Source organism: Myxocyprinus asiaticus, chromosome 39 (genome assembly GCF_019703515.2).
Source record: "Myxocyprinus asiaticus isolate MX2 ecotype Aquarium Trade chromosome 39, UBuf_Myxa_2, whole genome shotgun sequence".
In the NCBI taxonomy this organism is placed as follows: Eukaryota; Metazoa; Chordata; class Actinopteri; order Cypriniformes; family Catostomidae; genus Myxocyprinus; species Myxocyprinus asiaticus.
The window spans coordinates 18,830,188-18,858,001 of record NC_059382.1 but is presented as its reverse complement, the minus strand read 5'-3'; the positions used below and the strand labels follow the sequence as shown (position 1 = coordinate 18,858,001).

The 27,814-nt window shown below is 41.3% G+C and overlaps 2 protein-coding genes and 1 long non-coding RNA gene across 7 annotated transcripts in view; 1 reads left to right on the top strand and 2 right to left on the bottom strand.

The window, feature by feature from the left end:
• LOC127429774 (porphobilinogen deaminase-like) overlaps positions 1 to 27,814 on the bottom strand; it is a 71,449-nt gene that overhangs the window by 15,831 nt on the left and 27,804 nt on the right. Inside the window, exon 1 of one of the 2 annotated variants that reach the window (XM_051678944.1) lies at positions 22,055 to 22,181. The exons of the other annotated variant lie outside the window; for it this stretch is intronic. Within the exon in view, the coding sequence (XP_051534904.1) occupies positions 22,055 to 22,084 (30 nt within the window). The 5' untranslated portion in view covers positions 22,085 to 22,181. Of the gene's footprint in view, positions 1 to 22,054; positions 22,182 to 27,814 lie in introns of those variants that run through there. 2 annotated transcript variants of the gene reach the window in all.
• Positions 1 to 27,814, top strand: part of LOC127429773 (zinc finger protein 85-like) — a 60,357-nt gene that overhangs the window by 7,244 nt on the left and 25,299 nt on the right. For 2 of the 4 annotated variants that reach the window (XR_007895332.1, XM_051678942.1), the window contains one exon: positions 7 to 946. The exons of 1 other annotated variant lie outside the window; for it this stretch is intronic. Coding sequence is in view for 1 of the 3 variants with exons in the window: in XM_051678940.1 (XP_051534900.1) it covers positions 15,790 to 17,222 (1,433 nt within the window). In the remaining 2 variants the exon portion in view is untranslated. Of the gene's footprint in view, positions 1 to 6; positions 947 to 15,789; positions 19,536 to 27,814 lie in introns of those variants that run through there. One more of the 4 variants, XM_051678940.1, reaches the window with a different exon arrangement.
• LOC127429775 (uncharacterized) lies at positions 19,956 to 21,965 on the bottom strand. The gene is made up of 3 exons (XR_007895333.1): positions 21,902 to 21,965; positions 20,986 to 21,062; positions 19,956 to 20,894 (listed from the first exon to the last, which is right to left on the bottom strand). It is a non-coding gene; the product is annotated as an uncharacterized LOC127429775 (long non-coding RNA).

Genomic DNA, 27,814 nt, shown 5'->3' with positions numbered 1-27,814 from the left:
TCCCAGTGACCAACCCCCTCCCGTGGTCCAAGCCTGAGTATACATATATAAACACGAAGGAGAAGAAAAAAAGGTCCTCACCGAGAGCCTTCCAGGAAGGTCATGTGTTTGTCCCATTTCTTACCATATGTATCTAATCTGTTTATATGACATATTTTCGAATGCCGCCACCCTGCCCAATTAGGTGAACCATTCTTGAAATGAGGGAGCACCAGTTGACTTCCATCCTCTAAGAATTATCTGTCTTCCAATCATTACACTAGTTTGGACCCAGATTGTTGTATATTTGTCACCTACTTTAGTAACCGCCCCATCACCCAATATACATAGTCTAGAGCAGAATGAATTTTGAGTATCTAAAACCTCACAGATAAAATTCTGGACTCTTAACCAGAATTCTTGAATCTTTGCGCAGAACCACAGAGCATGGGCTATGTCTCCATCCTCCAACTGACATCGCGAGCAGGTAGGTGTATCTTTTAAACCAAGCCTAAAAAATCGAAAGGGAGTCCAGTAGAAACTAAGCAAAATCTTAAACTGAATAAGGCATACCCTAGATCCTCCAATACCAAGTTCAAATCTCTTTCCGATAACCTCTTAAGAGCTGCTAAGGCCCCATCACCAAGACTCTTAATCAGTGAGGAATAATATATACTCTTACGCTTCATGCCCCTTTCCAAAGGCTGTGACCACCATACAGAGTGTGCAGCAGGGCTGTGTACTACCACCAAAAATAGTACAAAGTAAGTGGCGCAACTGTAAATACCTGAAAAATTGAGACGTAAAAATCCCAAATTGCTGTTATATTTTCAAATGATCTCAAAGCTCCGTTTTCATAAAGGTCACCAAGTGTAGCAGCACCCCTCTCTATCCATTCTTTCCAGCAAAAGGGGGACTTGTTAATACATAATTTGGGTTTCAGCCATATACTTGAGGAAACATTTAGGTAAGTATCAGAATTTAACATACGGGAAACCTTTGTCCATACTGAATGCAAGTGTGAAATAATGGGATGAATTTTTACTTCTAGACAATTTATTAGAAAGACTTTGCAATGGTGAAATTGGGGCAAGGACTGCTTGTTCATTGTTCTAGGGATAGGCTCTGTGGGAGAGACCAGTGGCCAAGTGTCTAAGATTAAAAGCATAGTAATAAAACAAAATTTTGGGGAGGCCTAAACCTCCTTTGTCAATTGGTCTATTTAACTTACTGAAATGCAACAAAGGTCATTTACCATTCCAAATAAAGGACTTAGATATTCTATCAAATTGTTTAAAATAAGAAAGAGGAACTTCTAGAGGGAGAGACTGCAGTAAATAGTTAAATGTGGAGAAACAGTTAATTTTTTACAACATTGACCTTCCCAGCCATAGACAAATGTAGTGATGCCCACCTATCAAAATCACACAAGAACTTTTACATTAATGGGTCAAAGTTAGCTCTAAAGAAATCTCTCAAATTTGCTGCAAATGAAATGTCTAAATACCTGTTCCCTTGCTTGGGCCATTGAAAGGCGCCAGGTAGTAAAGCTGTGGTAGGGCAATATGCTGTCAGAGCAAGAGCTTCCGATTTAGACTAATTCACCCTGTATCCTGAAAATTTGGAAAAATAATGAATAATTCCATGGAGGTTAGGCATATATCTACTAGGGTCGGAGACAAATAGTAATATATCATCTGCGTAGAGTAAAAGTTTATGCACCACACCTTCTGCTACAAAACCAGGAAAATCATCCTCTTTTCTTACAGCAAATGGGAGTGAGGAGAGCCTTAAAAATAATCTGAAATTAATCCATTAGTTTGCACTGCCACTGATGGATGGTTATAGATTAATTTAATCCACCCAATAAAAGTGTTCCCAAACCTGTACATTTCAAAAAATATTTTTTTACCCTATCAAACGCCTTCTCGGCGTCAAGTGAGATGGCAGCAATCGGGGTCTGATTATTCGCTACTGACCACATAATATTTATAAAACGTCTAATATTATCAGAAGAATTACGACCACTAATAAACCCCACTTGATCTATATGTATAAGAGGTGTAAGTACTCTGCTTAAACGATTAGCCAGAATTTTTGACAATATTTTCCTCTAACTGGATCAGGGAAATTGGATGATAATTTTTACATTAATTTGGGTCTTTATCTTTTGTAAGAATGAGACTGATCAGGACTTGCACCATGGTTGGTGGTAGTTCACCTTTCTTTAATGACTCTGTGTAAACTTCTAACATAAGTGGAGCCAGTTCTGTGACATACAGTAAGATCTAAAACAAAGTCTGTGGCAAAAACCATCCGGCCCCGGTGCCTTAACTTTTGGCAAGGCTTTAATTACCTAAACAAGTTCCTTCAAAGTAATATCTGAGTCAAGAAAGTCTTTTTGATAATTTGTTGATTTAGGAAGTTCTAATGGTTCTACGAAGTTGCTAATATCCTATTGGTAGACGAAGATATGGAATTATAAAGATCGAAATAGAATTCTTTAAAGGCCTTATTAATATCTGTGGCAGAGGTAAATATACTGCTTCCAGAAGACTTCACTGAAGGAATGGTGAAAAAAAACCCTCAGTTTTACAGTTGTGCTCAAAGGTTGGCATACCCTGGCAGAAATTGTGAAATTTTGGCATTGATTTTGAAAATGACTGATCATGCAGAAACACTGTCTTTTATTTAAGGATAGTGATCATATGAAGCCATTTATTATCACATAGTTGTTTGGCTCCTTTTTAAATCATAATGATAACAGAAATCACCCAAATGGCCCTGATCAAAAGTTTACATACCCTTGAATGTTTGGCCTTGTTACAGACACACAAGGTGACACACACAGGTTTAAATGGCAATTAAAGGTTAATTTCCCACATCTGTGGCTTTTTAAATTGCAGTTAGTGTCTGTGTATAAATAGTCAATGAGTTTGTTAGCTCACGTGGATGCACTGAGCAGGCTAGATACTGAGCCATGAGGAGCAGAAAAGAACTGTCAAAAGACCTGCATAACAAGGTAATGGAACTTTACAAAGATGGAAAAGGATATAAAAAGATATCCAAAGCCTTGAAAATGCCAGTCAGTACTGTTCAATCACTTATTAAGAAGTGGTCAGGTAGACCAAGAAAGATTTCAGCCACAACTGCCAGAAGAATTGTTCAGGATACAAAGGAAAACTCTCAGGTAACCTCAGGAGAAATACAGGCTGCTCTGGAAAAAGACGGTGTGGTTGTTTCAAGGAGCACAATATGACGATACTTGAGCAAAAATGAGCTGCATGGTCGAGTTGCCAGAAAGAAGCCTTTACTGCACCAATGCCACAAAAAAGCCTGGTTACAATATACCCGACACACCTTGACATATATTTGGAGTGACGAGACCAAAATAGAGCTTTATGGTCACAACCATAAGCGCTATGTTTGGAGAGGGGTCAACAAGGCCTATAGTGAAAAGAATACCATCCCCACTGTGAAGCATGGTGGTGGCTCACTGATGTTTGGGGGTGTGTGAGCTCTAAAGGCACACTTGTGAAAATTGATGGCAAGATGAATGCAGCATGTTATCAGAAAATACTGGCAGACAATTTGCATTTTTCTGCACGAAAGCTGCACATGGGACGCTCTTGGACTTTCCAGCATGACAATGACCCTAAACACAAGGCCAAGTTGACCCTCCAGTGGTTACAGCAGAAAAAGGTGAAGGTTATGGAGCGGCCATCACAGTCTCCTGACCTTAATATCATCGAGCCACTCTGGGGAGATCTCAAACATGCGGTTCATGCAAGACAACCAAAGACTTTGCATGACCTGGAGGCATTTTGCCAAGACGAATGGGCAGCTATACCACCTGCAAGAATGTGGGGCCTCATAGACAACTATTACAAAAGACTGCATGCTGTCATTGATGCTAAAGGGGGCAATACACAGTATTAAGAACTAAGGGTATCCAGACTTTTGAACAGGGGACATTTCATTTTTTTCTTTGTTGCCATGTTTTGTTTTATGATTGTGCCATTCTGTTATAACCTGCAGTTGAATATGAATCCCATAAGAAATAAAAGAAATGTGTTTTGCCTGCTCACTCATGTTTTCTTTAAAAATGGTTCATATATTACCAATTCTCCAAGGGTATGCAAACTTTTGAGCACAACTGTTTATAACTGGCAAGAAGTTTTCCTGCCTTGTTTCCTGACTCAAAGTATGTTTGTCTTGTCCTGAATAAGCAAAATGCTACCTTCTGTGACAAAATAGTATTGTACCTATATTTTATATATGTTTTTATATTTGAGTCAACTCTCTAAGACCATTGGATTACATTCGGCGCTTCAGCTCTGTTTCAGCACTTTAAATACTATTTTCCAATTCCATGAATTCCTGTGCTTTGATCTTTTTAATGATTGAGGCATGTTGTATGATCCGCCCCTAAGACACTGAGGACCAATTGGTTTCTACAGAAACAACTGTCTTTAACATTTGTTGAAATGCTGGGTCCTGTAGAAGGGATGTATTAAATAACCATCTATATTATTGGTTCTCAACCAGTGGCCAGGACCCACTAGGAGGCCTCAGCACACTTCCAAGGGGGCCTCTTAAACTTAATTAAAATGCTAAAAGATGTATGCCTACAAATTATAAACAGACCTTTCTGAAATTTCTAAAATTATCCATGATTAATTCAAGCAGACACATCTAGTTTTGGGCAACGGGGCCTTCAAATATTGTCTTGGACAGTGGCGGGGCCTTGGAGTCAAAAAGGTTGAGAACCACTGATATATATGATTTTATTTTCTCTATATGCGGCAACATCTCTAAACTTGGGGTGTAATGGTTCTCTGTAAAAAAACCAAACTACACGTTTCGCCACCCACGGTTCGGGAAGCATTGGCACCGTGGTTTACCTCAAGTTTATTGACGCATCTGGAGCACAAGGTTTTGTGAAGAAAATAAAGCATCAAATAGACACGCACAGTTACAAGCTCCGCTAATGCACCTGAATGGATCTGTAGATGGATACGCTCCGCGCCTGTTTTTCATGTGGGTCAACTTGATGACGTAGCTGTTCTGCAGGCGTTGTGTGACGTTGAAAATGGCAAGTGGAGAAAACGAGCCGCTGATAGAGAAGCCCCCTGCGTTATTCAGGTTTTCTGTCTGGAAACATTTTCTTTTGCCAGTCAATTTCAACAGCGATGGTCAAAAAACTTTTACAAAACAGGCACTCCTGAAATGAGGGCGCTCCAGCTGACCTCCAACCCATTAAAAGAATCTGTCTGGTGATCATGAAACTGGTTAGGACCCAACTCTTTATGTGTCTATTCTCAACATCGATGACCGCCCCCATTGCCCAAAATACAGAGTCTGGGGCCCGAGTGCTCAATACATCACACACAAAACTCTGAACCTTCAACCAAAACTCCTGGATCTTAACACCCCCCCAAAAGATATGGGTTATGTCTCCATCCTCTGATTGGTATCACCAGCAGGTGGGTGTGTCTTTAAGACCAAGCCTGTACAATCTAGAGGGTGTCCAATAGAATCAATATAAAATCTTGAATTGCATAAGGCGCACCCTTGCGTCTCTAGATGCAGACTTGACGTTTTTTTAGAATCCTAGCCCACTCTCCCTCCTCCAGTACCAAGTTTAAATCTTTCTCCCATAATCTCTTGAGAGAAGTTGAAGCTCCATTCCCCAGACTCTGTCTTAGCAGGGAGTAATACACTGATGCCTCATGACCTTTCCCAAAAGCAATAATCACCACTCCCAGAGTATCTGCCACTTTAGGGGGGTGTATGCTACTCCCAAAAATAGTACAGAGCAGGTGGCGCAGCTGTAAATATCGAAAGAACTGAGATCTGGGAGGAGGTCATGTGACGCCATGCAAGAAGCAGACGTGTGAGCGACAAGCTCTGCGCACTTTGCAAAATATTTCTTTTCATGTTATAATCTGGTGAAATTTGATACACCCAGTTACACATTTGCTCTTTGAGGCAAAACATGGCAAAGAAGTCAAAATCCTCGGGCTCTGGAGACATTAAAAAACACTTACGTGTTCAGGATGAAAGCCCCGACAGGCCTACAGACCGGGGACTCTATTTGGATGGCGCGGCGGGAGAGGAGATCCAGCGTCAGTTGTCCAACATGTCTGTGATGCTAACAAAGGTTCTTGCTGACTTTGAGGATCTTGCAGTAATACGTCGATTGATTACGGCGATGGAAATAAAATTATCTGAGTTAGTTACAAGAGTGACTGATGTTGAGAGACGAATCGATTGTCTGGAATCTTCGGAGAGGGAATTAACCGCAAATCCGCCCACGACCGAAGTTGATTTGGAACATATCCTTGAAAAGTTTGAAGATCTTGAGAATAGAAGCCGCAGAAATAACGTTCGAATTGTTGGAATTCCTGAGCATGAGGAGGGCAGAGATATGGTGAAATTCCTAGATGAGCTTTTCCCGAGTCCAGGCAAGGAGCAAAGGGAAGCTTTCTTGGAAGAACCAGAATATTTTCTTGTTCCCGGACTTTGCGAGTTCGACGAGAGAAACGCGATCGGTTCAAGGAATGTAAGAAACTCTTACATCAACGAAAGATCACTTTTGCTCTGATGTTTCCGGCCAAACTGAGAATAGAAACGAAGGACGGTCGCAAAGTATTTACATGTCCCAATCAGGCAATGTCTTTTATAGAATCAGTGGGCGAGTAAACCAATGGGTGTTTCTCATGTGAGTGGGTTGACTCACTGTACTTACTCTGGCTTTTGAGGAAGCTGGGTGTCATTTTGGTTTCTTTTTTCTTTTGCGTTGGCTCCACCGAGCGGCTGGAGTTTGTTTTGTGAATAACACTTTTCCTAAGAAACTTTTGCATTGAAGTTCCCGGCAAGTTTGAGAGTGGACACTACGGATGACCGCAAAATATCTACGTGCTCACATAAAGGATGTCTTTTATAAAGTTGATGGATTGAGTAAGTCATGGTATATACATTTATGCGGCCTCCGAGTGAATTGACTCGACCATCCGGGGAACCGGGATGCCGGTTTTGTTTCTTTTGTATTGGTCCCGCCTAGTGGCTGGAGCTTGTTCTATTGAATAACACTCCTTTGGAACAGCTGTGGATTAATCTGTTCGTTCTTCGTGCTTATTCCTCCTGCTGGCTGGAGTTTGTTTTGTTGAGTATTTTTACGGGACACTGAAATGATTATGTCATCAGCTGAACTCATAACAGCTGGCTCACTGAACAATCGTTTGTCTGTCCGAGGAATCTGAATGGTTTTATATCAGCTGGAATTTGTTTTGTGAAGGAACACACCTTTGAGACAGTTCTGTGAATGAATCTACATGTTCTTTGTGTTCATTCGTCCTATTGGCTGGGGTTTATTTTACAAAGTATTTTCTGTTATGTAATTTTGCCTCACAGGTCACAAATTTGTGAGGCAAAATTGAGCAATCCGATGGCAAATTTGTCGTGGGGGCTCGTGGGCGTTCATGGACCTTTTGAGTTTAGAGGGATTGTCGCCGGTTGGCACTGTTGTGCGCACATTTTTCTTTTTTCTGTTTGTTTTGTTCGGGGTTTGATTGTTGCCGTAATGGGGAATGTGGTCTGTATAATTTTGTTTTTGTCACACAATTTATTTTTTCTACTATATCAAAATGTCAAATGTTAATATGAGTGGATTGTCTCTCTACACATGGAATGTGAATGGGTTGGGGCACCCCATAAAAAGAAGGAAGGTTATTAGTTTTCTTAAGCGAAAGAAATATGATATAGTGTTTCTTCAAGAAACACATCTTTCCCCGCAGGAAGCTGAAAAATGTGGGACGATATGGGGTGGACATATTTTCTTTAGTGCTGGCTCAAGTAAGAGCAAGGGAGTCATTATATTGATTAATAAATATCTACAATTCAAATGTCTCAAACAGACTAAAGATAAATTAGGGAGAGTCATTATTGTTTTAGCTGAAATTCAGGGGCAAAGGTTGATTTTGGCTAATATTTACGCATCTAACGCTGATGATCAGGGCTTTTTTATAGATCTTGAAGGGATGTTGCAAGCCGCTGGCACCCCTTATGATATAATTTTGGGAGGAGACTTTAATCTTTTGATGGACTCAGTCCTTGATCATAGTGAAGCAAAAGTGTGTAAGCCCCCTAGAGCAACATTGACGCTTCAAGGGATGTGTAAAAATCTTGGTCTTACAGATATTTGGAGACTTTTGAACCCATCTGGTAGGGACTATACATTTTTTTTTCATCAGTCCATAAGATTTATTCTAGAATAGATTTTTTTTTTTTTTTTTTTTTGATATCCAAATCCCTCATTTCATCTGTTGTTGATTGCTCAATTGGAAATATCTTAGTTTCAGATCATGCCCTGGTGAGATGTTGCCACATACGGAGAAAAATAAATCATATAGTTGGTGCCTTAATGTGTCCCTTTTGCAAAATCCTGATTTCCAACAAATGCTAAAGGCTGAAATCATTGTTTATATGGAGACCAACTGGTCCTCAGTATCCTCTGTGGGAGTGGCTTGGGAGGCACTTAAGGTGGTTCTTAGGGGTTGGATCATACAGTATGCCTCATTCACCAAAAAATCCAAAGCACAAGAACTTGTGGAGTTGGAAGGAAATATTAAAAGTGCCGAGGCAGAGCTGAAATATAGATATAATACTATTTTGTCACGGAAAGTGGAGTTTTGTCTATTCAGGGCAAGACAGTCATACTTCAAGTCGGGGGACAAAGCAGGAAAACTTTTGGCTAGATATATAAAGCAGAGAGAGTCTTTTTCTTCCATTCACTCAGTAAAATCTGCTGGTGGTGAAATATTTACCTCTGCCATTGATATTAATAATGCTTTTAAAGAATTCTACTTTGATCTTTATAGTTCCACATCTTCGTCTACTGATGAGGATATTAGGAAATTTGTGGAACCATTAGATCTCCCTAAACTGATGACTGAGCAAAGGAGTTCTCTTGATTCTGAGATAAACTTGGAGGAGCTTGATGAGGTAATTAAGGCCCTGCCTACAGGCAAGGCTCAGGGGCCTGACGGCTTTGCCGCTGAGTTTTTCAAATCTTATGCTACAGAACTGGCTCCACTTTTGTTAGAAGTTTATAAGGAATCATTAAAGAATGGAAAGCTTCTGCCAACCATGACACAAGCCCGGATCAATCTGATTCTTAAAAAGGACAAAGATCCAAGTTACCGTCCAATTTCCCTGATCCAGTTAGACGTAAACATTTTGTCAAAAATTCTGGCTAATCGATTAAGTAAAGTTATGACATCACTTATACATATAGATCAGGTGGGGTTTATTCGGGGCCGTAGCTCTTCTGATAACATTAGGCGTCTCATCAATATCATGTGGTCAGTAGCGAATGATCAGACTCTGGTCGCTGCCATCTCATTTGACACCGAAATGTCTTTTGAAATGGACAGGCTGTGACGCCAGGTTGACGGTAGCCAAAAAATAATAAATAACTAAATAGGGTTTAATAAACAATAAGCAAAAATGAAAGAACTAAGAACTAAAATGAAAGAACTTAAATAATTATACAATCTTAATGGCAGCCTTTAATCCTACACAAACAATTATCAAATGTCCTCGAATAGGTAGCCTATACTTGTATTATTAAAATAAACACAAGGCCAGAAACAATATGAGATCACAATTATTTATTTATGCTGGAGTTATGCCATTCAGGTATCTGTATGCCTACAGATTTTTAGTTAAGAAAACAAGCTGGTTTACTCTTTCTGGTTTGAGAAGGTTGCGGTGGGGAGTAACTATGTTGCCAGCTGCACTGAACATGCGCTCTGATGGGGTGCTGGTTGTGGTAACACACAGGTATGTTTGCCATTAAAGGAAAGCGGCTTCGTTTTCTCTTCACCATTCCAGTGGCTTGTCATCGCCATCAATAACTTTCTCTTGCAAGTAGGATGTGATTTCCGATTTTACTCGCTGTTCTGCGGGAATTATGGACATAGACTACTTCACTCTGCCCAGAAGATGGCCCAGTGTTTTGGACCTCTTAGCTGGCTGCTTCTCAGCTGCTGCACCCACTTCTTTTTCTTCTTCTTCCTCCTCCTCCATTCTGATGCGTACAGGTGGCTTGATTTTATCTTTCCAGTAGAAGAAGAAAAATTCAAGAGTAAATCTTATAAACTGATGAAAAAAGGTATAGTCCCTCCCAGATGGATTCAGAAGTGTCCAAATGTCTGTAAGATTTTTACACATACTCTGTAGTGCCAACATTGCTCTAAAGGGTCTACACACTTTTGCAACACTATGATCAAGGACCGGATCCATTAAAAGACTGAAGTCTCCACCCAAAACCATATCATGGATGATCCCAGCTGCTTGTAACTTTCCCTCAAGATCTATAAAAAAAGTTCTGGTCATCAGCGTTGGGTGCATAAATATTAGCCAAAATAAGGTTTTGCCATTGTATTTCAGCCAAAACAATCAATTATCTTTAATCTGTATGAGACAGTTAAATTGTAAATGCTTACTTATCAATGTGATGACTTCCCTGCTTTTACTTGAACCAACACTGCAAAACACATTCCCACCCCATGCCCTACCAAGTTTTTCAGCTTCCTGTCAAGAAATGTGCGTTTCTTGAAGGAACACTAAGTCACATTTTTTATGCATAAGGAAAGATACAACTTCCTTCTTTTTATAGGGAACCCCAGCCCATTTTCACGTGGAGAGAAACATTTTACCTATAATAAAGTGTTACTTATTGACATGCAAAGAAAAACTGTGTACGCAAGGCTAAATTAGATAGAACACTATTCAACATTGATGTAACCATAAAATCCTTAATAACCCACAGAACGGAAAAAATAAGAGCTTCAACCTTGCGCGTAACAGTCTCAACTGGTGTCCTTCTGGAAATCCGTCAGTCCATGGATGCTCACAAGATTTTCTGCGACACTATTGCTACAAGATTACTTCAGTCCGGTGGGGTTTTTTTTTTTTTTTTTTTTTTTTTTACGTAAACCGTACAATTGAATTGCACATAAAAGTTTTCAATGAAATACGCCCCAGTAAATAACAACATCGCAAAAAGAACAAATAAACTCAATAAGTCAATAAAGAAAAAGAGAGAAAAATAGATTGAGATAGAGAGACAGTGGGCAACCAACCGAATAACAAACCCTCTCAGACCGCATCAGCAAAATGCACAATGTGTAGTCCATAGTGCTTATTCAGCATGGGCAAAGCCATCCACTCATTCCATTGATTTAAAGAAGGCCATAGCTTCTCGTAGGCATGTGAAATTCTTACGTCCATGTTTGGCATCAATTCTCAGCTTGGTCGGGAAAAGCAAAGAAAAACTCACATCCTGTTCTTGAAGAAACTTCTTGTACTCTTTGAATCTGTCCGTTTTGCTTGTGTCGCTCTGGCGAAGTCCAGAAAAACCATAATGTTATAATCTTCCTAGCACAAATTGCCTTTATTCTGTATATTAAGGCTCTGTCTGCCGACCACAAGAATCTTGCCAGAACGGATCGGGGCCTGTCATACACTTTGGGAAGCTGACCGAGTTCTCTGTGCACACGCTCTGTTTCAAGATGACGGCCTGCGGTGTTGAACAAATTTAGAATGAGCCCTTCCAAGAAAATCTGTGAATCATTCGTTCTTTTCATATATAATTAAGAATCCAAAATCGGAAAAACTAAAAACGACTTATTGAATTTATGATTTACAAAACCAATATGTAAGGGGGTTTAGTGGAAAGGAGGAGGCGAGAACCGGCTTGACAACTTAAATAATAATTTAATAAACAATTTAAACAAAACACACAACCAAAAACACACAGTACAGCTGCCTGCAATTCTCTCTCTCTCTCGAACTGTCGTCCCCGGCCGCCTTTATCCCTCGTGCGCCCATCAGGCTGATTGGGGACCGGGTGTGTCTCATTCCAGCCCGGCCCCGCCCTCCTCGGCTCTACACTCCTCCCGGCGTTGCCTCAGGCCGGGGAGCCCCCGGCATGACGTACACCCCCCACCTTCCTCGACCTGGGAGGAGACAGGAGGGGAAAAACAACAAAACAAAATGGTGAGGGAAAGGCCAACACGGAGCAACAGAGAGAGAAAAAAGAAACTCACCGGTTCTCTGATGCGCCGTCGCGTGGTCCTCGATCACTACTCCACCCTCTTAGGCGGACTGCAGCCGCTCCTCCCCGGGCGGACCGGAGTCAGACCTCCGACCCTCAGCGGACAGAACGCCCCTCCGCGTTCCCGGCGTCCCGTGGGGACTCTCCTCCGCCCCTGGCAGCGGCCTTACCACTCCAGGCGGTAGGGGAGTCGCTTCCCTCCTCCCCCCGCGGACGGCGGTCTTCTCTCGACCCCTCCGCGTTCCCGGGGGACGGCAGGGCACTCCTCCGCCCCCGGCAGCGGCTCCCTCGCTCCAGGCGGTCGGGGAGTCCCGTCCCAACCGGGTGTGTCTCATTCTAGCCCGGCCCCGCCCTCCTCGGCTCTACACAATATTAAAAAACATGTGTTGAATTTCGTACTTTTGATTTTATACTCCAGTTAAAAATAGGAAATTGGAAAAATGGCCACGGGACACTGTATGTTTTGATAATTTGATTTTCCATCTAAAAAGAAACTAAAAGAGGTGAAAAACGAATTCGAAAAATGTGGGTGACCCTAAAACACCCCTTTCTCCAGATTGGTCAACCTACAACGCATCTGTTCTTCCTCAGTGCTGTGAGACAAATTGATCTGTTTAATTGTTCAGATGAATTCATCTCAATATTAAATTCTTTATCATATATTCTCAAAAATGCGCCATGTTTATTGCAACTGTGCTATTCCTCTCAACACAATAACACATAGCTAACAGTAAAATGTTCTCTGAATTCAGTCACTGAAGGGGTTTTGACTTCGTGCCAGTGTGCTCAAGCATGCGACAGCATTGGGACTATCATTGGCATGGGAAGCAAGTGATAATTGCGAGGGAGATGAATATCTATGTTCTATATAGGCCTATATATTTTATATTTTTTTAGATGTTTATAAATTAGTCCCTCGCACTGTATGCCAAATGTAGGGCTATATGCCAAATGTCTTCTTACAGTTATCATTCCTCATGCCACAAAAACTGTTCTATAAATTAATAAGTGGTACCACGCAGCACAGCTGATCAGTTCTGGAAAATCGTCTGCAGTTGGGTATGGCATTCGCAATTAGGGTGGCCAGACGTCCCGATAAATCTGGTACAGTCCCAAATTTACAAGCCGTGTACCGCATCCCGATGGACTTTAAGTCAGGATGCCTTTTGTCCTGATAATTAGTCTTAGCTAGTTTGATTGCTTTAAGCATTTTAAATTGGCTTCGCTGTATTTTTTTTCTGACATGAGAAACCACTAGAGAGTAATGAAAGAATCACTCACTGCAATTTTATAAGGGTAATTTTCTCAGAGCGGGTAATGGCACTAAACTTCCCTCGGATCCGCTGCCTCCCACATCTGCTGCTGTCTGTCTGCCCAGAAAAAAAAATCCATTACTTGCTAGATGCCAAAATTGAGGAGGAAATGGATCCTTTGCTAAATAGCGCATAATAATATAAATAAATGTTATCTTAGGCTAATATGCTTGAGCACAAAAAATGTCGGGGCACCGTTTCTGCCAATCCTCCCTATACTTGCATTGAATCTAAATGCAAACATTATGATAAGTCACAGTTATTTTAGTAGAATAGGCCTACTTGTTAACTGAGCTGCTTTAGTCAGGTTTATTGTCATTTTACATATTGCAGTGCGATGAACAAAATGAAATATACAGTCTAATGGCTGCATCCAAGCAGACAGATGAAAGTTATATGCTGCATTCATGTCAGTGAATTATAACAGCTACAACAGTAAATTATAAATAATACATTGGAAGATATTAATACATTTAATATAAGACAATATATATTTACATAACAGTGGATAGGACTATGATTTAAGGAGCCAAGCTCAGATTCCCACCATCCTATATTTTTATTTTTATTTTTTTCTCCCCTTTTTCTCCCCAATTTGGAATTCCTAATGCACTCTAAGTCCTCGTGGTGGCGTAGTGACTCGCCTCAATCTGGGTGGCGGAGAACGAATCTCAGTTGCCTCCGCGTCTGAGACGGTCAACCCACGCATCTTATCACGTGGCTTGTTGAGCGCGTTACCACGGAGACATAACGCATGTGGAGGCTTCACGCCATCCACCGCGGCATCCACGCACAACTCACCACGCGCCCCACCGAGAGCGAACCACATTATAGCGACCACGAGGAGGTCACCCCATATGACTCTACCCTCCCTAGCAACTGGCCCAATTTGGTTGCTTAGGAGACTTGGCTGGAGTCACTCAGCACGCCCTGGGATTCGAACTCGTGAACTCCATGGGTGGTAGTCAGCGTCTTTACTCGCTGAGCTACCCAGGCCCACCGACCATCCCCTATTTTTAAATGGGAATATGGGTAGCCTGTGATACTTGGGCGTAGAATAGAAGGCTATTATGCGACAGTATTGTGTACCTTATTATGGGCAAATCTTAAGGCAATGTGTAAATGCTGATTTTAAATTCACTCTTCGAGCTTTTGAGAGAAGAGCATTCATGAACTTCATGAGCAAGTTGAGCACCCTGTGCTCGCTCGATCTCAAGAAAGTAAGCCTATTTCTTTACAGTGTAGGTCTGTGCCTCTATAGTCTTGTGGATTTATGGTTATTTTTATTATTTTGGTAATATTAACTGAGACAGATTCATCTGAACAATTTAACAGCAGTGAACTCTTATCTCACAGAATTGAGGAAAAACAGATGACGTTAAAGGATGACTAATCAGAAAAAGCGCCACCCACATGTGTGAATTCATTTTTCACCTCTTTTAGTTTCTTTTTAGATGGAATCAAATTATCAAAACAAAGTGTCCCGATTTTTTCCCAATTTCCTATTTTTAACTTCAGCATAAAATTGAAAGTATGAAAAACAAACTGTTATTTGTTTTTTATATTGGTTTTGTAAATGATTAATGAAATAAGTTGTTTTTCCAATTTTGAATTCTTAAATATGAAAAGAACTAATGATACAACTTAACCATATCTTGACCTTCCTTTCCTTTGAGGATTCCAACAAAACGAACATTGTTACGTCTGTTTCAATTTTCAGTATCCTCTCATTTTCCCCACACTTGATCCAAATCAGTTTTGGTGGCTGGTGGGTTAGTCTGCAACACTTTCTCGGCCGCTTCCAGAAACTCGATTCGTTTTTAAACCTCGTCTATTGTGATCAGGGTGGAAAGTTTCGCCTCCACAGATGTAGTCGCTCGACTACTTCCTCGTATTTCCTCGAGGCTGTCCATGTCGGTTGAGATTTTCGTTAGTGCATAAATGTTCGCAATATCTTGACCTACGTTATGAGGCTCGCTGTCATTCCCCACCAGACCCTTGCCATCTTGATCATGAGAGGCGTCACACGTGTGTGACCATAAATGCTTTTTATTGTCCCCACAGGCTGATGATTTCGAATTCTTCGACATCCTACACTCCAGCACAGTTTAACAATCAAAACTAATTCAGTTCTCACTGAGTAATACTGATTAAAAGGATAATTGTAGCAAAGTGAAGAGGAGCTCGCCTTTAGGCTGCTTCCACTCGCATAGTGTCATGTGACTCCCGAAATGTGCAAGTCTTAAAAAGAGGTTTAAATATTTTTTGAGTGCAAAGTTAAGCATATTTAAATAAACCTAATTTAAACCCTTTGTTTAAGTCTTACATTTGCCAGGAATAATCTTTTGAGTTTATTTTGTTATTGTTTTGCAGCTGAAGAGCAGGATAATGCCTCTATTAAAGACCAGGAACCTGAAGTAAACAAACAGGCAGAGCAAACCACTGCACAATCAAAGAAAAGAAAGAAAAGAAAGAATAATATATCATTTGACTGTAATGAGTGTGGAAAGAAATACCGCTGGAAACATAGACTAAAGCAGCACAAGTGTAGACAAGGCACCCCTCACGAATGTGACAAGTGTGGGAAGAAGTTTGCATTTCTAAAAGGACTCCAAAAACACCAAATGAACCACACTGAGAAGAAAGGAAGCTGCAAAACATGTGGGAAAACCTTTGCAGATCTCAAGACACATGAACTTGTCCACCTGGAAGTAAAGCCATACCTTTGTGGTGTATGTGGACGTGGCTTCACTGTAAAGGGGAGTTTACAAGCACACCAGAGAATCCACACAGGTGAAAAACCATACAGCTGTAACACATGTGGGAAAACATTTTCAACCTCAGGTAACCTGGCTGGCCATCAAAGAGTTCATTCAAATGAGAAACCATGGAAATGCAACAACTGTGACAAGACATTCAAGACAAAAAAAAAACTGAAATCACACCAGCTTGTGCATACAGGAGAGAAACCTCATACATGTCATGTATGTGGCCAAACGTTTGTGCATCTCATGAGCCTCACAAGCCACATTCACATTCACAGTGGTGCAAAACGTTATGCATGCGTTGTTTGTGGCAAGCAATTTAATCTGACAAAATATCTGAAGAGGCACATGGCAGTACATGGATCTCAAAAGTCATTCATGTGTGAAACATGTGGGAAAAGTTTTGCTTTTAATTATGCTTTGAAGAAGCACCAGCTCACACATAGTGATAATGGGAACTCTTTTCGTTGTGAGGTATGTGGGAAGAGCTACGTTACTCTCTCTAGACTCGAAATGCATCAGAAGCTCCACACAGACAATGATCCATACATGTGTAAAGTCTGTGGTAGAAGCTATAGCAGTACGAATTCACTGAAGGAACATGAGAAACTTCATTCAGGGGTGGCTCCATTCAAGTGTGAAGTGTGTGGTAAGACTTTTGCGCAGAGAGCTGGCTTGAAAATGCATGAAGTTGTTCATAGCAAAGAAACACCATACAAGTGTTCTATCTGTGGGAAGATGTTCGGCCTGCCAAATTGTCTGAAAGTGCACATGCTCATTCACTCTGGTAAGAAACCGCACAAGTGCGAAACATGTGGAATGTCCTTTCGCTTATCGGGAAGCTTAAAGCGTCACAGGCGTGTTCACACTGGAGAGAAGCCATACAGCTGTGAAGTCTGTGGGAAAAGGTTCGGCCAACCCAACAATGTAAAAGCTCATATGCAAATCCATACTGGAATGAAACCCTACACATGCCAGAAATGTGGGAAGAGTTATGCATATGTTAGAAATTATAATGATCACAAATGTAAACCTGTATGAAAAAAACATGGTAGGAACTTTGAGCACCATATTCATGTTGTATTTGTGATGTCTTTTAATCAAATGTTTGGTAAAACCGTAGTTGTTACTGTAGATCCACTGTAGCTGTAAATGTTACAGATGTTATTAAAGCTGTTAAGAATTAAAAAACTAAAAACTATTGTCTGTAAATGTTAGACGTTCTTTTGTTATGAATAGAAACAGGAGCCTTCACTGACTTTACAAGTCTAAAGAGTAAAGAACTTAAGAAAGAGTAGTCTGTAAGATTCTTTTACTATTCTAAAAACACTTTTTATTGTTTTACTGATGCTATCTACAGTAACTGAACTCTTATAGTCGTTTACAGATACTACAGAATGCAAACTGAACAGCCGGATTTGAGCTGGTCACCAACGAAATGTTGCCAGATTGCAAAAAATATTTGTGATAGTCTTGGAAACATCAAACAAATCAGTAATGTTTTACACCGCATGCCATAGTTTATTAGCAAAAGTGTAAAAATTCCTAGTTTCCATGAAGTTGTATAATTTCCAGTTATTTTTGAAAATTAAAATAAATTATTTGTTGTAAATTGTTTTCTATAAAGAAAACGTAACATTTAATGAAAAATATACACTGGTGGCCAAAAGTTTGGAATAATGTACAGATTTTGTTGTTTCGGAAGGAAATTGGTACTTTAATTCACCAAAGTGGCATTCAACTGATCACAAAGTATAGTCAGGACATTACTGATGTAAAAAACAGCACCAAATCTAGACAGGCCCCATTTCCAGCAGCCATCACTCCAATACCTTATCCTTGAGTAATCATGCTAAATTCCTAATTTGGTACTAGAAAATCACTTGCCGTTATATCATCATGTCATATTGTACTTTCAATACATCTATAAGTATGCCTAAAAAGTGGAAGCCGGTGGCTTTTTTATTATTTTATTTTTTGCCATATTCTGTATTTTGAATTTTGGGGGCATTTTTGTTCCTTTCAATTGCATTTGTGCCCAAAGCTCCCCTTAATTTCTGACCCAGGACCAGGCTGGTTTTGGTTGTTTCGTTTTGTTAATTTTTTTCTTTGCAGGGAAACTTCAACTTGCATTAAATAATTCAATATCATAGTAAATCAGACGTGTTTACTGAATTATGTAAAAGCATCATTAAGCTCCACACAACCAAACACCGCTTCATAGGCAAGACGGAAGATACAGTGTAAATATACAGATTGACTGGTATCTTTGCAGAAATTAAACTCACTATGGCCATAATTTGAGGTACAGTTACAAATGTTTAGATTTTTAAACTGTACTTCATTTCTACATGTTTTTGGATTATCAGTTTAGAAACAAGACCAGATGTCTTTTAAAGGAAGCAGTTTTGCTTTTATGTCATTATTCTTCGAACTGAGCATCTTATGTACACTGGCGGCCAAAAGTTTGGAATAATGTACAGATTTTGCTGTTTTGGAAGGAAATTGGTACTTTAATTCACCAAAGTTGCATTCAACTGATCACAAAGTATAGTCAGGACATTACTGATGTAAAAAACAGCACCATTACTATTTGAAAAAAGTCATTTTTGATCAAATCTAGTCAGGCCCCATTTCCAGCAGCCATCACTCCAACACCTTATCCTTGAGTAATCATGCTAAATTGCTAATTTGGTTCTAGAAAATTACTTATATCAAACACTGCTGAAAGCTATTTGGTTCGTTAAATGAAGCTTAACATTGTCTTTGTGTTTGTTTTTGAGTTACCACAGTATGCAATAGACCGGCATGTCTTAAGGTCAATATTAGGTCAGAAATGGCAAAAAAAGAAACAGCTTTCTCTAGAAACTCGTCAGTCAATCATTGTTTTGAGGAATGAAGGATATACAGTGCTTGAAATTGCCAAAAAACTGAAGATTTCATACAAAGGTGTACACTACAGTTTTCAAAGACAAAGGACAACTGGCTCTAACAAGGACAGAAAGAGATGTGGAAGGCCAGATGTACAACTAAACAAGAGGATAAGTACATCAGAGACTCTAGTTTGAGAAATAGACACCTCACATGTCCTCAGCTGACAGCTTCATTGAATTCTACCCACTCAACACCAGTTTCATGTACAACAGTAAAGAAAAGACTTGGGATGCAGGCCTTAAAGGAAGAATTGCAACCAAAAAAAAAGCAACATTTGAAACAGAAAAACAAAGAAAAGTTTAGAGTGAGCAAAGAAACACAGACATTGGACAACAGATAATTGGAAAAGAGTGTTATGGATCTTAACCCCATTGAGCTTTTGTGGGATCAGCTAGACTGTAAGGTGCTTGAGAAGTGCCCGACAAGACAGCCACATCTATGGCAAGTGTGGGGTGAAATGTCACCTGAGTATCTGGACAAACTGACAGCTAGAATGCCAAGGATCTGCAAAGCTGTCATTGCTGCACATGGAGGATTTTTTGATGAGAACTCTTTGAAGTAGTTTAAGAAGTTCTCAAATTGTAATAGTCATTTTTCACGTTATTAATGTCCTGACTATACATTGTGATTTGGTGAATAAAAGTACCAATTTCTGACATAAATATGCCATAAAATATTATAATATTGCTAAAAAAAAATTTTTTTTACATGTACAAGTCTTTATTAGGGGGCCACTGAAAATGTTCGTACAGGGCTGGGCAAGACAAAAAAAAATAAAAATAAAAAAATGAACTACTGGCACAAGCAGGCCTGAAATTTGGAAATGCAGCAAACCTCTGCTAGCAGGACATTACATGCTTCACACCTGTCCGACTATATACATGCAGTCCTCAGGGCCGAGGATCTGAAACAAGGAGATAAAGAGATCATATGCAAGAAAAGTCCTGGTCTGATTGAACACAGCTGGTTAAAAGTGTCCTGAATATATTACTGTCATTAAAAAGTATTATATGTCTCACTTATTAATCAAATGATGCAATAATCTTGAGTGTTTTACTCATTAGGGATAAAGTTTATTAAAGTAACATGGAAGCACCTGGCTAATGCGGTTCTCCCAGCCCATTCTTTTAAGACCTGCTGCTGCCAAGAAGATTGTGGAAAAGTCCTCCTTTTCATCCAGCTTCTTCAGATGGGTGTTGATATTAACTCTCTGATATGTCATTGTTAAAGGTATAGTTCACCCAAAAGATTTAATTCTCTCACTAACATACCCTCATGCCATCCCAGATGTGTATGACTTCCTTTCTTCTGCTGAACACAAAGAAGATTGAGATAAATATCTCTGCTCTGTTTGTCCATTCAATGCGTGTGAATGCGCACCAATATTCTGAAGCTCCAAAATGCACGTAAAGACACCATACAAGTGGTTCAGTCCATATATTCAGAAGCTATATGATAAGTGTGGATTTGAAACAGATTAATATTTAAGTCTTTTTTACTAATTCTTCATAAAATCTTCGTTTGTGTGCAGCATGAGAAGTCACACGTCTGAGATGGCATGAGGAATGATGAGAGAATTTTCATTTTTGGGTGAACTATTCCTTTAAGGTACACTCTTAAAAAAAAAAACTAAAAAAAAAACATCCAGGGCTTTCTTGGTAACAGACTGAAGTAGCTTGTTATAAGCATTTAATGACATGCAGTTGGGGAAGTACTTAAACTTGAGTTGGAGAAATCTTTTTTTTTTCAGCTGTGCAGCCCGGCGAACAGAACTGGTACCTATAACAATGTAAATTATATAATGAAAAACTTATCTTGTTAAATATCCACTTTATGATGTATTGTATTGTGTATTGACCACTGCTTCTACCTCTTTTTGGCAGGGAGTCTAGACATTTGTCTTTATTTTTTGAGTGCAAGAGAGCAGCGTCATGTGGGTTTTCTCATCTTGGAGAGAAGAAAAATGTCATCACAAAACGATTAATGAGTAATCCGATGTGTGGCACTTCAAAGATAATTAATCACTGAATAGTATAACGTTTCAGTTTACTTTTGGCCCATAAGTAATTTACTTTACATCCATTCAAACTACCATAAAAGCCTCTTCAAATGTTGAGGAACATGGGCCTAAGTATGTTTGTACATTTCAGAACATGGAGAACTTATTGTCCTGTTACTTTTGTTTTGCACAGTGCCAAACGTTTACCAGAGTAGTAGTAGGCAAGTTTTTCAAAGAGTACATGGCCAGGTCTAACCAATGGAGAAACAAATATTAAAACAGCATTATGCATCCTGGAACATAAACACCAGCATGGAAGTATTAAGCTCTATTCTCCAATTTTTTTGTGAAAATACTTTTTTGCCAATCTTTAACACACAAGTTGAACAAATACTTGATGAATGTCATTAAAAGCTTTCTCCCAAACACAGTTACACAGTTATTTACATACAGTATTATTATTTCATTAAAACAGCTACAAGGAATTAGTGATGAGAACTGTAAATATGCATTTGTATTTATTTTATTTGGACTTAAATTAGCACTAACTTTAAATAAAGATGTGTCAAGAATTGTATCTTCCGTTGTTAACTGAAACAATTTTAAAATATTGTTTAAAGTTAAACACAGTGGAAAATACATTGAATATTAAATTGCTTCAAAATTGGTCAACTTGAATTGTTTGCAACTGATCAGTCAAAAAAAGATTTGTTTTCTTAAATTGCTGAAATTAGTTTACTATAACAGGAATGTGATTTTCTCTTTGACACAATGAATGAAGACCTACATAGGATAATTTTCCCGACACTTCCTGGTTCCAAATGGCTATGCTGACTTTGCCATCACCGTTCTGTAAAAGAAGATCATATTTTAAACAAAGGTCTGTACCTCTGTCCACAAAGAGCCCACAGAAACGTCTTAATTTTGAATTTGTTCTGACCCTAATGTATTTATAAGGTCCATCTGCCATAGTTGTATATAACTGAGCTGAAGTCTTTAACTGCTTGCAGTAAGAGAAAGTAATGTACACTGAACATGCAGCTGGACCATCTGATGCAGAAGGTACTACGCCCATGTATCCTGACTTCAGTAGATAAGACAATAATGCCTATTCACTGTATCTGTTACAAAGAAGGGAGGAGTGAAAAGCACCATTCGTTTAGAGAGATTTTTGAAAATATTAGACAACTATCTGGGTAGAGTGAATACATTCTACTCTGTCTACCACTATAGATAAATCAGATGTAATCATCCCATTAACCAGCAGTATAATTTCTAATATTATGTTGTGGAGCGGGACATGGTCGTGTGTCTGTCACTGGGGACAGAGGAAGCGGTAAGGACCAGCACCTGGTGATTAATGATGCGTTACACCTGTTTCTCATTACAGTGACGACGGAGATGGGCTTGAAAAGGCCGCCAAGAATGCCAGTGAGGCAGAGAGAGTTGCGTGAAGCTGAAAAGCCACGTCTGTATCTGAAAGCCTGCTCTTTGTTTATGAAACTGAAAAGCCTATACTTTGTCTGTGAAGCTGAAAAGCCTATACTTTGTCTGTGAAGCTGAACGCTTGAATACCTGGACTGCCAACCCGCTTCCCGCTTCCTTCCTGTTGGAACCTTTACACTGGTGCCGAAACCTGGGACATCGAAGGAAGAAGACTGGTCGCCATGGACACCTCACCGCTGGATGTGCGAAGTCATCCGCGCCCTGGCTAGCATCCAGGAGACCCATCACCAAGCCCTGCTCGCCCAGTAGAGTCGTTTCCAGGAGCTCCTCCGGGCCCAGTCCGAGGATTGGCAGGCTCTACAGAGCTGGTTAGCTCCAGGCGAATCCTCTGCCGCGACCCCGGAGGCAGCGATGAAGCCTCACCTCCTCCTGATGAAGATGGGCCCTCAGGACGACCCAGAGGCATTCCTGGGCCTTTTTGAGCACTCAGCTACCGCCTCTGGCTGGCCACAAGCACAGTGGGCCCTCCACTTGCTGCCACTGCTTTCCGGGGAGGCCCAACTCGCGGCACAACAACTGCCAGCTGCGGACTGCTTGGACTATGCGAAACTGAAGACTGCTGTCCTGCAACAGGTGAGCTACACCCCCGAACAACATCGCCAGCAGTTCCGCTCCATTACACTGAGTGAAATTTGCATTTGCCCAGCAGCTCCGGGATGCCTGCCGAAAATGGGTGCTAGCCGGGCAAGGGTGCGCCGTGAAGGACATAATAGAGCTGATGGTGTTGGAGCATCTGACCATTCGTCTGCCCAAGAAGACGGCGGAATGGGTCCAGTACCATCGCCCCACATCGGTGGATGACACCGTCCAGCTGGCCGAAGCCCACATGGCAGCCTACCCCGAAGCTGGCGAGCAGTCCAACTCTCTCTCTCTCTCCGTTTCTGGGGGGCGTATTTACCCAAACCGGCGCCCCGCTTCCGCGGGCTGCACTACGCGCCGACCCCCTCCCCTACCCCACTCCGTCGTCCTTCCCAGGGTGATGTCTCCGCTGCCACGGGTGCAGCCGGGGAGCCTGGGCCAGTCTGTTGGAGTTGTGGGGAGCCGGGACACTTCCAGGACCGGTGTCCAGTAATGAAAGTGGGGACGTGGATCGGGATCCCGGACATGCCACAGGCCGCCCCCGATCGAGCTGGGACGTATCACATACCGGTAAGGATTAAGGGGCGTACATACCAAGCCCTGGTGGATTCGGGTTGCAATCAAACCTCGATCCACCATGGCTTGATTCATGACGGGGCTTTGGGTACAAATCACAAGGTGTTGGTGAGGTGTGTGCACGGGGATGTTTACGAATACCCGGTAGTGACCACCGTTATTCAATTTCAGGGTGTAAAACATAGACTGGAGGCCACGGTTAATTCCCGCCTCACCCATCCGCTGATTTTGGGAACAAATTGGCCGCGTTTAAAGGATTATTGAAATTGTTGTGTGCAGATGGGTTCTGGAAACTGAAAACACGGTGTGTGATGTGTGACGCGTCTGCTCAGCGTCAAAATGACGCAGGAGGGGAATCCTCCGGTATTCCAGCCCTCAGGGAATTTCCCGAAGGGGACTTCCCTCTAGTACAGTCACGTGACGAAACCTTTAGGCACGCCTTTGACCAAGCGAGAGTAATCGATGGCCAGCAGCTCCAGCCGGACATCGCCCTCACATACCCGTACTTTTCAATTATTAGGGACCGGTTGTATCGAGTGATGCAGGACACTCAAACCCATGAGTGTTATAGTCCCGAGGAGCTGTCGGGAAACACTTTTCCAGGCGGCTCACCACAATCCTATGGCGGGTCACTTAGGACCGGAGAGGACACTACACCGTTTAATGGCCTGCTTTTATTGGCCGGGCATTTGCGGGGATGTACGCAGATGGTGTGCGGTATGCCGTGAATGTCAGTTGGTGAATCCACCGGCCACACCAAGAGCGCCATTGTGCCCATTACCCTTAGTCGAGGCCCCCTTCGAAAGAATTGGAATGGACCTCATCGGGCCATTAGAACGGTCAGCACGCGGATACCGTTTTGTATTAGTCCTTGTGGATTATGCAACACGATATCCGGAAGCAGTGCCTTTACGCAACATCTCAGCACGTGAGGTTGCGGAGGCACTCTTCAAAATTATCTCCTGGGTGGGGATTCTGAAAGAAATCCTCACCGACCAAGCACAACGTTTATGTCACGAACACTACGCAAACTTTATGAATTGCTGGGGATTAAATCGATACGCACCAACTTTTATCACCCGCAAACTGACGGGCTGGTGGAACGATTTAATAGAACCCTTAAAAACATGATTCGCAAGTTTGTACACGAGGATGCTAGAAATTGGGACAAATGGCTGGACCCCCTATTACTTGTAGTCAGGGAAGTCCCGCAAGCCTCTACGGGGTTTTCCCCCTTCGAGCTCCTGTATGGACGCCAGCCCCGCGGGGGGCTTGACGTCATATGGGAGGCATGGGAGGAAGGACCTTCCCAGAGCAAAAATGAAATTCAGTACATCCTTGATCTTCGAGCAAAGCTACAAACACTGGGTCAGATGTCACAACAGAATTTGCTCCAAGCTCAAGAGACACAAAGCCGGCTGTATAATGGGGTGCCCAGCTATGAGAATTTGCACCGGGAGACAAAGTACTTGTATTACTCCCCACATCGAGCTCCAAATTACTCGCCAAGTGGCAAGGACCCTTTGAGGTTACACGGCAAGTCGGGGATCTCGATTATGAAGTTAAACGAACGGATAGAGGTGGGGCACATCAAATTTACCACCTCAACCTCCTTAAATTTTGGAGAGAGGCAGTCCCCATGTCCATGGCGATGGTAGTTCCGGAGAGGGTGGAGCTCGGGCCAGAGGTGAAGTTCAAAGCCGATCCATTCACTCCCTTGTGGAGATCACCTCTCACCGTCCCAGCTCACGGAGGTGGCCAGATTGCAAAAAGAGTTTGCGGACGTGTTCTCGCCTCTTGCCGGTCGGACTAACCTCATACAACACCATAACGAGACCCCACCAGGAGCGGTAGTGCGTAGTCGGCCATACCGCGTACCCAAACACAAGAAAAAGGTGATTCGGGACAAACTAGAGGCAATGCTCGAGATGGAGGTAATAGAAGAATCGCACAGAAATTGTATCTAAGAGTGACGGGTCAGTCCGGTTCTGTGTTGATTACCGGAAAGTCAACGCGGTGTCTAAATTTGACGCATACTCAATGCCCCAAATTGACGAACTGCTCGATCGGTTGGGTGCGGCTCAATTTTATTCTACATTGGATTTAACTAAGGGATATAGGCAGATCCCCTTAACTCCATTATCCTGAGAAAAAACGGATTTCCACACCGTTCAGATTACACCAATTCATCACTCTTCAGTTCGGTTTGTTCAGGGCTTCCACCATGTTCCAGCACCTCATGGATAAGATCATCCGGCCACATGCTGCGTATGCCGCTGCCTACTTAGATGATATCATTATATACAGTAATGATTGGCAGAGGCATATGCAGCATCTGAGAGCCGTCCTGAGGTTGCTGAGGAAGCTGAAAAGCTACGTCTGTATCTGAAAGCCTGTTTAGTGTGCGTGAAGCTGAAAAGCCTGCTCTTTGTTTATGAAGCTGAAAAGCCTGCTCTTTGTTTATGAAGCTGAAAAGCCTATACTTAGTCTATGAAGCTGAACGCTTGAATAAAATCTGATTTACCTGGACTGCCAACCCGCTTCCCACTTCCTTCCTGTTGGAACCTTTACATATGTACACAGGCATGCAATATCCAAGTGCCAGTATATTATTAATCATCTCTTAAGCCTTATATTGTCTTAGGAACATTTTTGACCTGGCACAGGTAAAGAATATTTTATAAATACTGCATAATTTTTGGTACCGGAACCAAATGTTGTGACTTTGTCAAGACCATCAAAACAAACAAATTAAGAAAATGTATTTTTGTACATAATTCTTGAAGTTAATTTTTCCTTTTATTGTCTTAACGGGTCATTTCACCTTCAGACTTTCTAGATGTTATGCAGCTTTTTTTTTTTTTTTTTTTTTTTTTTTAATACATATTTTAATCACATTTTACCTAAAAAAATATTTCACATTTTCTCAGATTTTGCCCCTAGCCCCATACTGTTATCTACCCCAGCTAGCTAGCCCACCTAGCTACCCCACCTATTTCACTGGGTACTGCATATTTCCAACAAATTGCATTCTTATCTCAAAATGGGGTTTGTGCACACATGCACATGTCACATGCATGTGTTTTGCATGTGCAAAACACATGCACATTTGTTGACTTAACTGTTTTTATTTAACCTTACTAGCTAGATAAGATAGGTCTGTCTAGCTCTCTTATTTTGGTCTATACAGGTGCATCTCAATAAATTAGAATGTCATGGAAAAGTTCATTTATTTCAGTAATTCAACTCAAATTGTGAAACTCGTGTATTAAATAAATTCAATGCACACAGACTGAAGTAGTTTAAGTCTTTGGTTCTTTTAATTGTGATGATTTTGGCTCACATTTAACAAAAACCCACCAATTCACTATCTCAAAAAATTAGAATATGGTGACATGCCAATCAGCTAATCAACTCAAAACACCTGCAAAGGTTTCCTGAGCCTTCAAAATGGTCTCTCAGTTTGGTTCACTAGGCTACACAATCATGGGGAAGACTGCTGATCTGACAGTTGTCCAGAAGACAATCATTGACACCCTTAACAAGGAGGGTAAGCCACAAACATTCATTGCCAAAGAATCTGGCTGTTCACAGAGTGCTGTATCCAAGCATGTTAACAGAAAGTTGAGTGGAAGGAAAAAGTGTGGAAGAAAAAGATGCACAACCAACCGAGAGAACCGCAGCCTTATGAGGATTGTCAAGCAAAATCGATTCAAGAATTTGGGTGAACTTCACAAGGAATGGACTGAGGCTGGGGTCAAGGCATCAAGAGCCACCACACACAGACGTGTCAAGGAATTTGGCTACAGTTGTCGTATTCCTCTTGTTAAGCTACTCCTGAACCACAGACAACGTCAGAGGCTTCTTACCTGGGCTAAGGAGAAGAAGAACTGGACTGTTGCCCAGTGGTCCAAAGTCCTCTTTTCAGATGAGAGCAAGTTTTGTATTTCATTTGGAAACCAAGGTCCTAGAGTCTGGAGGAAGGGTGGAGAAGCTCATAGCCCAAGTTGCTTGAAGTCCAGTGTTAAGTTTCCACAGT